The sequence below is a fragment of the Miniopterus schreibersii genome (assembly GCF_964146895.1).
Source record: "Miniopterus schreibersii genome assembly, chromosome: 14".
Lineage (NCBI taxonomy): Eukaryota > Metazoa > Chordata > Mammalia > Chiroptera > Miniopteridae > Miniopterus > Miniopterus schreibersii.
Genome location: NC_138114.1, coordinates 51631476 through 51645836, shown reverse-complemented (window position 1 = coordinate 51645836; position 14361 = coordinate 51631476). Strand labels below are relative to the sequence as shown.

At 52.7% G+C, this 14361-nt stretch overlaps 1 protein-coding gene across 1 annotated transcript in view; it reads right to left on the bottom strand.

The window, feature by feature from the left end:
* Positions 1-14361, bottom strand: part of TCERG1L (transcription elongation regulator 1 like) — a gene marked incomplete at its 5' end in the record, with an annotated part of 87545 nt that overhangs the window by 19973 nt on the left and 53211 nt on the right. Inside the window, 3 exons of the mRNA XM_081157912.1 lie at positions 4767-4921; positions 8769-8857; positions 11247-11338. Of these exons, the coding sequence (XP_081014038.1) occupies positions 4767-4921; positions 8769-8857; positions 11247-11338 (336 nt within the window). The remainder of the gene's footprint in view (positions 1-4766; positions 4922-8768; positions 8858-11246; positions 11339-14361) is intronic.

The following is a 14361-nucleotide window of genomic DNA, read 5'->3' as shown; positions in this document are numbered from 1 at the left end:
CCCAGTCCCCCACTTCACAGCAGAGTGACCCTGGTCAAGGTCATTAACCTCCTTTCTTTAATTCCCTTTTCTGCAAAATAGGTATAACAATGGCTGGTTGCAAAGTAATGGCCCCCAAAGATGTGCTGGCCCTAAGCCTTGGAGCCTGAGAACCTATCAGGTTACGTGATGAAAGCACATGAAGGCTGCCAAACAAAGGACCTTGAGACGGGAGGGGGCCCTGGGTCATCCAGGTGGTGCGAGAGCAACACGCGTCCAGTAGAAACTGCACTTAGAAATCTGAATTTCGATCTTATTTGGGCTGGTGGTAAGCGGGGGGTGGGCCACTCTCCCATGATGCTGAGCAGAAGGGGGAGCCGGGCTCCCCGTCGGCCGCGCGATCATGGGGGGAAGCCTCCGAGGCTGGGCAGTGTGCTGCGTGGCCAGTGTTTTCTGGATATCGTGTTTTGTGTTATCGCACCCCGCCGTGTCTACAAAACACCCTCCCGTGTCCCCATGGGATAAAGGCAATGGCTCGAGAGAGCCGCCGGGCTGTGGGCCAGTGGGACTGTCCCCAGCACATCTGAGGTGGGCGAGGCTGAGCTGCGGCGTTCGGCAGGCTGGGTGTATTAAATGTAGTTGTGGCTTATGATAGTTTCGGCTTATGATGGGTTTACGGGGGCGTGACCCCGTCACAGGCCGAGGAGCACCTGCACCCTCTGAGCTGAAGAGCTCGGGGCAGCCTGGGACACCGCACGAGAGACGGATGCGCGGCAAGGGCCGCGCTCCCCGTTGCACCTGGCTCACAGGCATTTATTCTCAGCTAACAGCATGGCTTCTGGCGCCATAAAGAACCTGGATGCTCCGCAAGATAATTAGAAAATAATTCAGGCCTTCGTCTTAATCTCTCAGCACTGCTAACAGTGAAAAAAGGGCCTTTTCCCTTATCTGTTGAATGATGGGTGGCTCAGCACCATTGGCAGCTCTGCACGCTGGCCCCGGAGCGCGACACACTCTCAGCTCCCACTTCAGTGCCTGACATTCCCAGGAAACACACAGGCGCACACATGTACATATACACGCACACATGCACACACATACATGCACGTGCATACACACACGTGTACATGTACACATGTGTGCACAGAGTACATATGCACGCACACATATGCACACGTACACCCACGGATACGTGCACACACTCACACAAACCCCTAAACCTAATAGCAGCTAAATGTGGCAGTTATTTTATAGAATTCATTTATTTTGCTTCCTCTTGAAAAATAGTGGGTATCAACTGGAATGCTTGGTTGTTCCATCTCAGACTAGAAACAGGTATTCCTACATTCAAATCCATAATAGTTAACAAAATGCTGAAATCCCCACCAATCACAACCTCTCCTAGAGCTGGTTCTTGTCATCATTAGAGTCAAATCATCACAAGCCCTGATGGATGACCAGCCGGGAGAAAATGCCACGGCTGATGGCTGGAGGTCATCAACTCCGCCAGGTAATCCCTAATTATCCTCCAGAATACCTCCTGTCCTGATTGTTCTGCTGCAAATAAAACCATTTGGGTGGATCTTTGGAAATTAGAAGTTATGCATTTAAATGTCAATTCTACCCTGCAACAGAAAGTTGAGGGTTGAGGTCACTGGCACAGCTCTAAGATTCAGGTTTTTAAAACTGCTGGTTTAAGAAAATCTCTTTTAAAAAAGAAAGCAAGGTTAAAACTTTTGTAACTACATGTAATTTTATTATCACACATCTATCTAGGCAGAGTAGTTAGGGCCACCACAGTAAGTGGATGGAAGACAAAACCACCTTGATATATTGCATCTAAATTCATTGGATATTTCTGGTTGTGTTTGTGAGATCTAAGGCTCTATCTTTCCCCCTTTTTAGTATAAAATGAGATTGGTGGTAGTAGAGTGAAATGGAGAACTGATCTATGACCCAGGTAATTCAGGTCCCTGACATTAAATTCATTAAACAAGGAGGCCATTAGACCCAGGAGGCTTAATGCAGGGGCACCTACATAAAAAAGTACCTGCCTCAAGGTTACAAAACCAATCAAAACACTAAGAACAACCAATCACAAGCAGGCAGCTAGGCCTTAAACTACAGCCAGCCAGTGGTTTCCTTTCTTTGCGTCCAAACCTTGACTACATGAGTCCTTCCCTGGGAGGGAGGGGCACTCCTAACCACTTCTGGTTTGGTGCTCCCCAATTAGAATTGTTTTTGCTCAAATAAACTCTTGAAACTTGTAATATGCCTCAGTTTATCTTTTACCACTGTCCCCCTCCTTCGGTCCTCCTGAGCTTTGAACTGCCAGGTGGCTCAGTGGGGAGTGTGGGGACGTGATTTTGTTTCTCTTGGACCTGGCCTGGCTTGTTCCAAATGAGAGAAATAGAGCGAGTACGCATGGACTACTAATGTGCCAACTTCCTTCTCATGCCGACCAAGGCTTGGGAAAAATAAATAAAATAAATAAAAACAGCACCCAATTATCTGCAAGAATGCAAGCCAAACAAGGAGCCAGGAGCCTGCCTGCATGATCCATCTCCTACCAAGCAAATAAAACCATCGCTACGACGTACCTAACATTTCTCACGGGCTGCGTGGTCTCCTGACATTCCCCACCGTGCAGAGTCCCCTGTCACTGAGAGATGGTTTTCTATAAGGGTCTTTTGCTCAAGCGCTCGCTCAGCATGCAAAATATCCCTCTTAAAAATGGATGTCAGGCCGTCAAAGAAGGAAACAATCCTACACTCAGTTTCTATTGTACCTGAACTCAGCTGAGTGGGAGCAGAGTTTGAGACCCCAAAATGTACATCTTTAGGATATGGAATATTGTAATCTGTTTTTTTTGGGGGGGAGGGGATTAATTCTTATCTGAGGATTTTTTTCCATCGATTTTGAGAGTGGAAGGGAGGGAGAGAGAGAGAGAAACATCAATGTGAGAGAGGCACATCGATTGGTTGCCTCCCGCATAGGGCCAGGGATTGAACCTGCAACCTGACCAGGAATCAAAACTGGGACTCTTTGGTCCTTGGTCCAACATTCTAACCACTGAACCAAATCGACCATGGCATTAATTAGGAAATAAAAGACTCAGAAAGAACCTTTGACCTTCCCCCTAGTTGTGAAAAAATACTTAGGCAGAGGGCCTGCTCCAGGAAGGCAGCTACATCATGTTAACTGCAGTTGTCATGGACAGAGAGGGGCCCAGCAAGGCCCATGGTGACAGATGACCCAGCAAACACCCACTTACCGAACACTGGCTTTTCCATTCACATGTGACCAGCCCTCCTGCCCTTTGAAGTCCCAAACCACATTCCCGTCCCCCCTTAGCTCCAGATGGCATACAAACCGCCACCGCCTGGCCTGGGCTTGGGCCCCACATTCTTATGGGGCCCCGTACCTACATCCATAAGAAAGTTGGGACATTTTCTCCCATTAGCCTGTCCCATGCGACTTTGGTAGCCCCGCCAGAACTCCAAAAGGAGGGAGGAGAGGCTTTTTCCCCCTTCCCCCACACAGCTAAGTTTTCACAGATTCAGTTAAATATGCTCCCAAAACACTTTTCGCAACGTCGTTTGACTCACGCTCTCTGGGGCTCGTCTTTAGTACCTTAAGTGAAATAAACATATTAAGCCTGTCATCTCTCCATCTCAGAAGACTGCGCTGCCGGCACATGAACAATGGTTTCTGTCCCCGGGGCTGTTGAAGTGTCATGCCAGCTTTCAGAACCCTTCTTCTGAATTCCAGCCCGATGCCTCTGGATTTGACTGTAAAAGGGAGCCGCTGTCATCAGTGCTACCCCAAGATGAGGCAGAATCGAAAATATCGTCGCAGCCTGGCCCGGCGTGGCTCAGCGGTTGAGCGTCGACCCAGGAGGTCAAGGTTCGATTCCCCGTCGGGGCACAGGCCCGGGTTGTAGGCTCGATCCCCAGCAGGGGGCGTGCAGGAGGCGGCCGATCAGTGACTCTCTCATCATTGATGTTTCTATCTCTCTCTCCCTCTCCCTTCCTCTCTCTCTAAAAATCAATAAAAACATATTTTTAAAAATATCATTGCAAACCCAATAAAACACCCCACAACATAAAACAAAACCCCGTCTTCCAAGGGGTCAAGCACCTGCTTGTCAGGTCAGCACACAGCTGGCCTCAGGTCCCTCCAGTGTGGCCCAGGAGCTCAGGGAGGGGCTCGTCCAATACAGAGCCAATAAAAACTGCGGCAGGTCTGATCAGAAAGGATCCTTTCTGAAGATGCTCACTGTTCTTCTCTGGCTCTGGGGACAAGAGTCACGAGGGCCTTATCGGACACAGCTGCCTCTGTGCCCCGCACCCGACCCCTCTCCAAGCACAGGGTTCCACTGAGTCCCAGGATCCCTTCAAAGAAACAATGGATGGTTTCGTGCAAACGTGGGAGGAAGTATGTTATTTATGTACATCTGGTCTCTCAAGTGAGCTCGTAAAACATTGAAAAGATTAAACGCTGGCTAATGACGCAGCAGGAAGGACATGCAGAGAGGCTGAGGGGATGAAGGTTTTCTCGGAGTCACAAACTAACACAGAAAGAAAGCCGGAGCTGACCCTTGGGAGGATCGATATTTCTGCGGAAAGTGCCATAAAAACTTAATTATTAAATTCTGAAACAGTGAACACAATTCCTCAAAAATCAATTTCCCTCATAACCAGGAAGAACATGCTTTCCTGTCCGGCCCCCTGGGGACACACAGTCTAGACACGGGGCCAGGGCCCGCAGGAGCCCAGCTCAGTTACCTGCTGAGGCCTCCAGCTTGCGCTTGTGGGGTGGATCTTCGATGATCCTGTTGAGGTCCCCCCGGTGCTTCAGGTCCACGGGCTTCTCCCACACGGACAGCTGCATGGTCGGGTTGAAGAAGAAAACCCGGTCATCGCCCGTCCAGACCACACACCTGTTCGAATCGGAAAACTCACCTGAGTTACGCTCATAGACATTCAGCTGGGACATTGGTGGCCTGTAGGTCCCACCTGAAGCCCTCCCAGTGACCTGGTTTCCAAAGAAAAGGGACCACGTCACCACCGACCAACGAGCATCCAGGGCACTTGCCTGTCCCTCGAGTCTCCTCTGAGACCGCAGACCTGATGGCCGGGGCCCCGCCTGCCGCCTGCCCTTACCCTGAAGAACTGGAGGTGCTGACACCAGAAAACACGCGTTTCCAGAAAGTCCCCACAGCGAGGCCGGAAGTTCTTTACCAGGTGGACACGCTCATTTTCCCACTGCGTTCCTGGGGTATTTCCCATGTTGGTTCGTTAACTTAGGAAAAGTTCATTTAACTTAAGAAAGAGGCTTGCCCAGCTGGTGTGGCTCAGCGGCTGAGCGCTGACCCAGGAACCAGGGGTCACGGTTCGACGTGCAGCCAGGGCACAGTCCCAAGTTGCGGGCATGGTCCCTGGTAGGGGACCTGCAGGAGGCAGATGATCGATGATGTTTCTCTCTCGTGGATGTTTCTATCTCTCTCTCCCTCCCCCTCCTTCTCTCTCTAAAAAAAAATTAATTAAAAAAGGAAGAAAGGCTTTACATTTGGGGATTTATTTGGCCCAGTTCTCTCCCAATCCTCCATCGTCTCTTGTATATATTTGCTGCATCGGGGATACACCACTTCTGGGCCCCTGGTGCTGGGCCAAGAGACGCCCCCCTCAACATCCTGGCCCGGGGAAGAGCCATCGCCCTGGAACGCCCCCAGGCGGGAAACAGTCACAGCTCCCTAACTCCCACCACACCGAGCTTCTACAGCGAGGCAAGAGTGCAGCTAATCAGGGACTTAATAGGGGATTATTCCCGGGGAGGGAGTGGAGAGACAACAATTAACACGGCACATTTATATCCAGGCACAAAGAACCCCGTTTCTGTGCCATAGGGACCCGGGTGCAATTGAACCAGGTTGTTGGTGGCGGGGTAAAGACACAAGCGGGATTACCCTAGAGAAATCGCCCATCTACTCGTTACAGTTGGTTTCAACTAGACCAAGCCAGCTATAACATGCAAAATTAATTTTATGCATCGTTTTATGCACGTTTTAAGTAATATGCGTATGTTCCCCTTCTTGAATCACAGCGTAATTTCTGGATGGCGGCCATCCTCCCTCTTCATCTGCCCCACGCCCCCGAGGATCTGATTCGCGCACGGGAGTTAGTCTGGTACAGAGCACCCTCACTTAGCAGCCCTAATATATCAAATTTGGATTTTGTCAAATGAGCACTGGCGTTGCTGCTTTGTTCCGCCACAGGATTGCACGGCCGCCTTCCAACAGCGAGGCCCAGGGCCTGCAGGCTCTACAGGGTGGAGGGCAGCTCCGCTCTCCCCAAGCTTCCACCTCGGCCGCAGGGACAGGGGAACTCGCCCCGCCCCTGTCGCCCCCTCACCAAGACACACGTTGGGTCCTGCTCGCCATCGCTGTTTTCCCCTGTGTGCCCTGTCCCAGGAGAAGCATCCCGTGGACGACAGAGCCTGGCATTCGCTGGGCCACACCCCAGGGCTGGGGTCTCGGAGCTGAAGGGCAGCATCTGGGTGTCCTGGGCTGTCTTTTCTCCTCTCCCCATTCTGGCCGCCTGTGGAGGGCTGTCTCGGGGGCGGGGGGGTGGGGGCTGACCTGGCAGGTAGAGTAGCCCTGGCTGGTCCATAGTGGGGGGGGGGGCATGGGGTCTGCAGACACGGGGATTCAGGGAGGAGAGGGCAGAAGCCTCTGTCTCCCCCTTCCCTCCTGTGTTGTGTCGTTACTCCCCTCGCAAGCCCCTCTGGGCCACACCTGGTCTATGCTAATGAAGCGGCTTTGGGGAAGTGCCTGGGGCTGGAGCTGGATGGGGACCTGAGAACCTGCAGACCTCTGGGGACCGGAGACAGGATGCACACTGGGTTCAGTCACCCACGGCCGATGATTTCATCAGTCGTGCCCACATAGTGAAGCCTCCATAGAAACCCAAAAGGACAGGGTTCGGAGAGCTTCGGGGCTGGCGAGCACATACAGGCTTGCGGGAGTGGCTCTCAGAGAGCCCGGGAGCTCTGTGGCCCTTCCCTAGACCTCGCCTACTGAGCCCTTAACCGTGGGTCTGCCACCCTCTCCAGGTGGACAGTGTCAGACTGAGTTAAGTGGCAGTACACCCAGCTGGTGTGGAGGATTGTTCCATGCATGGAAATCCGCTCATCTCATGTCAGAAGTGAAGTCGTGTTTTTAGGGGAGTCTTGAGAGCGCGGGGGACATGCAGAGGTGTGTCTTTCCTCCCCACTCCTAAGCCTGTCCTCCAGTCCAACCATCTCTGGCTATAGCACTCACCCCACCAGTGTTGACTGAGTGGAGAGCTCGCCAAGGACCAGAGGTTCTGCTGGCTGGTCGAGGGCAGGAAGAGGCTGGCACGGAAGTGAGATGCCTGTTAGGGCAGCTCTGTGCCTGGGAAGCGCAGCCTCCATGTGGTGTGGCTCACAGCTCTCAGCTCCAGGGCGGGCGTCTCCCATCTCTTCCAAAGCCTGGTCAGACTGGTGCCACCTGTGGGTCCAGGATGGCTGAGTTCGCACAGCTGAGAGCAATGTCCTTCTGAGGCGTGCTGGGATGCAGAGGGAGACACAGGAAAGGCTGTGCCCCTGACCACCATCGCTTTCACTTTTTTTGCCTCTTTGAAAGCTTTTATCTATCGATCTTTTGTTATTGCACATAAACATATGCCCCCATATTTAAATAATGAGCAGCATAAAAAGGCCAGGCAGTGATCAGCAGCTGCTGGGGGCTCCTGCTTTGTGAAGAGGAGACGAGAAACTCTCAGGAGGCACGTGCTCAACACCAGAACAGCACTCAGGACCTCAGACTATCTCCACAGTACACCAGCTTTCTGGGGCACTCCATCTTGACTGTGGCCGAGGGCTTCCAGAAGAATACGCCTTCATAGAGAGTCAAAGTAGCGCCTCCTTTGCTGTTGCATCCATCAGAGTCCCAGTTCATTCAAACCCCAGGAGCTGCCAATTGCAGGGAGATCCTGCCCCTGAACTTCCCTGCCCAGGCTGAGATGGATAGCATCACCCACCTGCCGACACAGGTGAGGCCCGTTGCTGTCTTGGGATTCAAGCAAGGCTGCCTGGGGACTAATAAAAATAAGCCAAGAGCAGAACTGGAAGAGCACAGCCCACAATTACCCAGGACACTGCCGGGCTGACAGCAGATGGAACCTAATACACCTGCCCCGGGCTGTGATGTCAGCTCTTAAATGAGCTGCTCCTCCCAGCCCCATCCTTCTCTCTAAGCTTCAGGTTCTAAAACTAATTTTTCCTGTAATAACCTTTTCATTCTGCTTCCAAATCACTCCATGATAAAAAGACATTTTAAGGAACCAAAGGCGGCACTCGCTTGCGAAGGGTATTTGGAGTGTGGCGTTCTCGAACGTGAGGACTCCTCCAGGGACGGCCAGGGAGAGTCAGGCGTGTCGTCATTCACAGCCACCCAGTTACTCTTCCTGGGGCAGAGGAGAATCCTCTGGAGCTTGAGGCATCCACCTTTTCTGCAGACCCGGGGTCTCACTGATGTGAACGCACTAGCATTGTTATTTTAATATAGATTCACAAACGCACTGCAGCGGAACCCCATCACCTAAAAGCTGTTTCCCTTCCCGCAGAATGTGACCACGTGCGGAACTGCACCTGCCGTGAGCTGCAAATTCATTTCCAAGCCACAATTTTACCTAAGAAGCATGCATATCTCTTTGGTAACAAAACAAGGCTATTGCTCATGGCTCTTGGGTTTCAGGGTCTCTTACCAGGGGGAGCCGGGCACCGGGGTGGAGGCCACTGGTCTGTTGCCTTTTGCTGCGCTGTCCTCTCCTGTCATGAGGATTGATGGAGGCTCCTTTCAACAGAAAGAGAAGGAGAGTGCCTTTTTATATTTTTATTTAAACACTCGTCTTCAATTACAGGCAACCGAGGAAGGAATAACAAGTCTCTTGCAGACAGACCTGCCTGCAGTCACCATGAGATAATGACCTGCGCAGAACAGCAATGCAAAAGGGTCCAGGCAATTATGCAGAGAATATGGGATTCATGGCACAACAGACCGTGGGGAGTAACTCAGACAAAGGCATCCCTTAATTATCCCGGATGAGCTCAACTGTCTGCTTTCACAGACACGAGACAGGCAGAGGCAGCCCAGAGGTGGCTCCCGGGTGCGGTAAGTTTTGGGGGGCAGACAAGCCCATTGGAGTCATCTCTGGAAACAGTTTGACCTAGCGGCTGGTGTCACCATGCCACCAAAACACTGCAGCATTCAGCGGCAGAAACTTGAAGCTGTGAGGGGTGCTGAGTGCAGCTGGGGCTGGCCCATCCCAGTCCCTTGAAGGCAGAGGAAGGGACAAGCCCATGTCTTTGCAGAAACTGGTTGCACTAGTGACTGTCCCCTTCCTGGAGCACCTAGCTGGGGGCAGAGTTCAAGGGGCATTACAATGTGCGGGTCATTCTGTGCACAGCTGGGTTTGAATCTCCATGTGTCTGTATCTCCATTTAGAAAAGAAAGAATGTTTAAGCACCTAAAAGAAAATGAAGATTTATTCCCCCAAATTAAAAAGAACCCCACGCGTCTGTAAGAGCCACAGGTGAGATAAATCCCGAACACATAAACAGGTGCTCAGCTCGAACCATGGACAACAGGAGGAGGCTGCGGCCTGCTGACACTGTCCACCCAAGAGCTGAGGACCGAGAGGGCTCAGGTCGTCAGGACTGAATGGGCAAGAGGAAGAATGAGAAGCCCTGGGACGAAAACATTCACTTGGGAAAGTTCCTGCATGGTCTCGGGGACAGGCACACGGCAAGGTGCTATTAACCATGAAACGAGTCGTGTCCGGCAAATGAGGGGTCATCCATCCACCCATGTGCATTGGGGTTGTCCTTTGCTCATTGTGACAAGTAACTATGCTAAATAAGTGACTTCTAATGTATATAATTACCCCTAAGTTTGTAGGTTTAAGAGCCATGCTTTTTAGAATTTTGGGGTGGTAGAAAATGCCTTTGTTTCCTGTGACAGAACAAGGTCCGGGAGACTAATGAGTATTCGGAAAGGGCTGTGTTGGAAACTACATCAAGACGGAGTTGATGGTACTGATCCAATTAGAAAAACGGCGGGAAGTTTTCATTATGGGGCTAATTGAACAGTAGCGACCCAATGAGGGGCCTCTGAGAAGTAGATTACCCTGCTAATTACTCGAGGAAATACGGTGGGCTGTGACTGGTGACGGGACGGACACTTAGATGGGCGGCACTGGGATGTGGAGCCGCTAAGTGCGGAGCCGTCTTGGCGAGCCCCGCGCAGGCGGCGGCGGCCCGGTGGGGGTGAAACGGCCAATCAAGGCGTGAAGCTCCCCGCCCACACTAAGGTAATAAAAGTGAATTAGACACGCAGAGCAAAGTGATAAAGAAAGTAGTTAAGGCCCTAAAAAGACAGCCTGATTAATAACTATGTCATCCTGGCAGAGATCTGATCCCTCAGAGCGAAATCCTACATCGAGGAACAAAACTAATCCGCACGAAGATTCCCAATCCGTTTACACCGCTTCATTCCCACGGAGATGCAGGAGAAGCCGTGGACACCCGCGGTGCTGCCCGGAATGCCACGCTGGCAGGAAAACCAGGGGAGCAGGGACATAATGTCTGAGACGGAGACACAGCCGAAAAAGTCCAGTGAGAGGGAGTGTTAACAACACGCTGGTCGGACCAGAGGCCTCCAGGCCGTCTGACAGATCGGGGCAAAAAAAGCTCCATTTGTGATTTTCAAATATCTCGGGTTTTGCACGTGACAGCAACGTGCCCCATGCATTCACGGCTGGTCCTTAAAATGCCATCTGGCAATCGGGCAAAAAGAAGGCCTAACACTAAAACATGTTAAACAAACAATCAAACAAAAAAATGTGCTTTGGATTAGCTTCAAAAGTCAGCACCAAAAACCAACCGCAGCCTTGCCCGAGTGGTGTCTGCCCGCAGTCTGGCCACTCGATGCGCACAAACTCCCCCTGAAATGTGGGGACCAGGACATGGGAGCCAGGGTCACACCCAAGCTCCTTCCAGCAGAGCACCGCCCAGCAAGCTCTCCGACCCCTGGTCCTTCCCCCGGGCATACTCTGCAATTTCTGGGTGTGACCTTTCTGCGCAGGGACTGGCCAAGCGTCACTTCACAGAGCCACGTGGGAGGGCTGGTGGGAAGGGTGTGCGGCCCAGGCCCCCCTCCCAGAGCTTCGCCTCCCGAGACCGACCTTGTCTCCTTCGCCCCTGGCCGGGCTCTTCCCCTCTGAGCGCAGCATCAGGGCAGGAGGGCGGGGTGTGCGGATCCGGTCCCTGCTTTTATCTGCTGGACCAAAACAATTGTCATTAGCATTCCATTGGTCGTGTCAGTTTGGAAAAAACGAAACAAGGGCAAAATGTGGCCTTGAAAATTCAATTGGTTAGTGAACACTGTGTCCACCTGAGGACGGTGCAATCACATGGCCTGAACCGTAGTCTCGTCACAAGTCCCTCCAATGACGCCCAGCCGGCAACTCTGTGTGCCTGCCCACAGCCCATCCACAACGCTGACAGCCACACCTCTGGGATCAGGCCACATGGGTTTGGGTTGAGGGGACACAGGCTCCCTGACAAGGGTAAGGGGCCGATGTGGGACCTCTGCAGGTACCACCCAGGGCAACGCTATCCCCACCCCTCTTTCTGTGTCTGCAGAATGGAGTCAGCAAGTCACTGCATCTCCAGCTAGAGGAGCTACTAGACGGGCGATGATTTAGGAGAATGTGACTCATGCAAAATGTCACAGACACTCAAGCACTGCTGGAAAAAGTAGGGTGAACAGTCAACTGACTCAGTGACCCAGAGCCCTCGGGACAGCGGGTTCCATGTTGGAATCACAGAGACACAGCCAACCCGAGAGAAGCCAAGGCCACAGGACATTTGGGGCCAGTCCCACACCAGGGTCTCCCGTCCCCATCAAGGTCTGATGGCACTAGGCCCACACTCCCGCCTCTTGGGTCTCGAGTGACGCTCGCCCTCCAGGCGGCAGCTGCCCCTCGCCCCTCCGTGGCCTAAGGCCTGTTCCCACTATTTCCCCTCTAGCAATAGACCCTGGTGTGTTGCCTTTTCCTCTAACCGGCCTCCTCAGTTCAGTTACTAAGTCTCTTCTCTCCCTTTCATCTTCCTCCTGTTCCCCTCGGAGCTTCAACAAACAGCGGCCTCCGCAGGGGCCGGGAGCTGGCGGAGTGACAGTGGCAAAGCTCCAGGCCCCCGAGGCCCTGCGCTGCGCCCCTGCCCCGGCGGGCACAGGCCTCGGCGGGCACACGGATCTGCCTCTGGCCCCTGAGAATTCTGCCTCGGAGCCCAGGTGCCTCGGGGGACGCCGCCCACCTGTTTTACTTTAGCAGGATTATGAATTTAAAAGGAGTCGGTGGCACGAATGACATCCCAGGAGCTCTGACGAATGAGACAGCCAACTGGGGAGCGGCCTTGAAGTGCGCTCGGGGAGGACGGTGCAGGCTTGTAGTTCAAACACCTCTCGTTCCCATCAGCTGGGCTCGGATAGTGTGACAGGGGCATCTTGGCTGGTCCCCACAGGCTGCAAAGAGCCACTTCATGGCTGCGTGTGCTCCCCGGCCTTCCTCAGGAAGCCAGTGGCTCCTCAACCTCTCGGGACAGAACACCTGCTCTCAGGGGCATCAGGACAAGGCACCTGCTCTCGGGGACATCGGGACAGGACACCTGCTCATGGGAGCGCTGGCCTTCACACGGGAACTGGTCTCGAGACCTTCGCCCTCCCAGAAGCTGCAGTCTCCACAGCCCCTGTCACCTGGTCACGTCTGTGGGGCACTCTGTGTGGTCGGGGCCCAGGCGCCCTGGGTTCCCCGGCAGCCACTCTGGTCCCACCACAGAGAGGTGTCCGCCTGCAGGTTCCGAAGCCCCGCACCTGTCTCTGTGCCTGGCGACATCATTCCTCCCTGAAGACAAAGGGTTACAACTGTTGCTTCATCTTTTGGTCAGGGGATGGACAGGGTGACCCTCTAGAGCTGGGCAGGTGACTCGTACCCATGACGGTGTGGACAGAGACTCTGGACAGTGACATTAAACTGAGACCCTAAAGATGGGAAGGGGTTGGGACAAGGGGATCAGGCGTCACATGGAGACAAGGAATAGCTGGTGCAAAGTCCCAGAGCTGAGACATCAGTGACTCAACTCCGACCCCAGGTGCCAGGGGGCTGGTGAGGGAAGATGGGACCAGAGGGGGAGCCAAGGCCAGATTGGGCTCCGCATAAGACCTGTCACCCCTCTTTACTCCATTTGGATATTTCAGGGAGCAGGGAAAGCTGAAAAAATGTGAGGACAACAACATATAAAACTGTCACTATAAATAGTGTCATCCATAATATATGGAGTATATTATGGAGTATTTTTACATATGGTAAAAATGATTAAATTTTCACTCAAGATTTTTTTTCAAGGCCACTTTATTTTATAGAAGAAAAGGAACCTCAAGGGGCTGTGCTATTCTCAGGCGCCACTGATGGTGCTAAAATTAAGTGCCGCAGCCTCAGACTTTGCATTTAATTCCTTGTTATCTTAGCATGAGTAGTCACAGCTTCAGATTTTAAAACTTTCTCAAAGCACCTTTTTATATAACCTTCAGTTACACACAGGAAGAGAAACGCACGATTAAATACATTCTGTTCTAAATTACATTATTAAATGTTATCAAAGAGGAACATTTTGGAAAAAAATGGGATTCTGTATTAAAGCAATTGTCATGTAAAAGGGAGGTTTGTGGAGGCCGTGGCCTGGAATAGGAATCGTGAACATGAGTGTGGGCTGTTAGCAGCGATGTCTTGAAGGGGAGCCACGTCGCTGGGCCTCTGGGTCTGAGCATTCCCAGGACAGGGAACTTTGGGACTCAGGCCAGGAAGGGCACAGACACCCCCTTCCACACACACACTGCCCGCTGTGGAACTGGCCAGCAGCTCCGGGTCCGGAGGCTCTCCACTGTCCCTGTCCACGGGGTTGAGACGTGCTCTCCAGCTCTCTGGCCAGGTCAGGACCTCCCCCACCATGGAGCCACGGCCTGGGAGGAGGGAGCTGCTGTGGGGTTCGGTTAGAGACCCGGCCTAGGAGGATCAGGAATCAGGGAGGCTGAGACAGTAGCCACCTCTCCCTCAGGGGCCAGATTAGCATTGAGCTCAGCAGAGAGACGAGGCTGGGAATCAGACAGGCCTGGGAATCAAAGCCCAGCTCTGCCACTTACTACCTGGAAATGTGGGGAAAATCGCTTACCCTCTCTGAGTTTCAATGTTCCCAAGAGAATGAGAAAAATAATACCTTTGTCACCTTGGGCTGCCATAA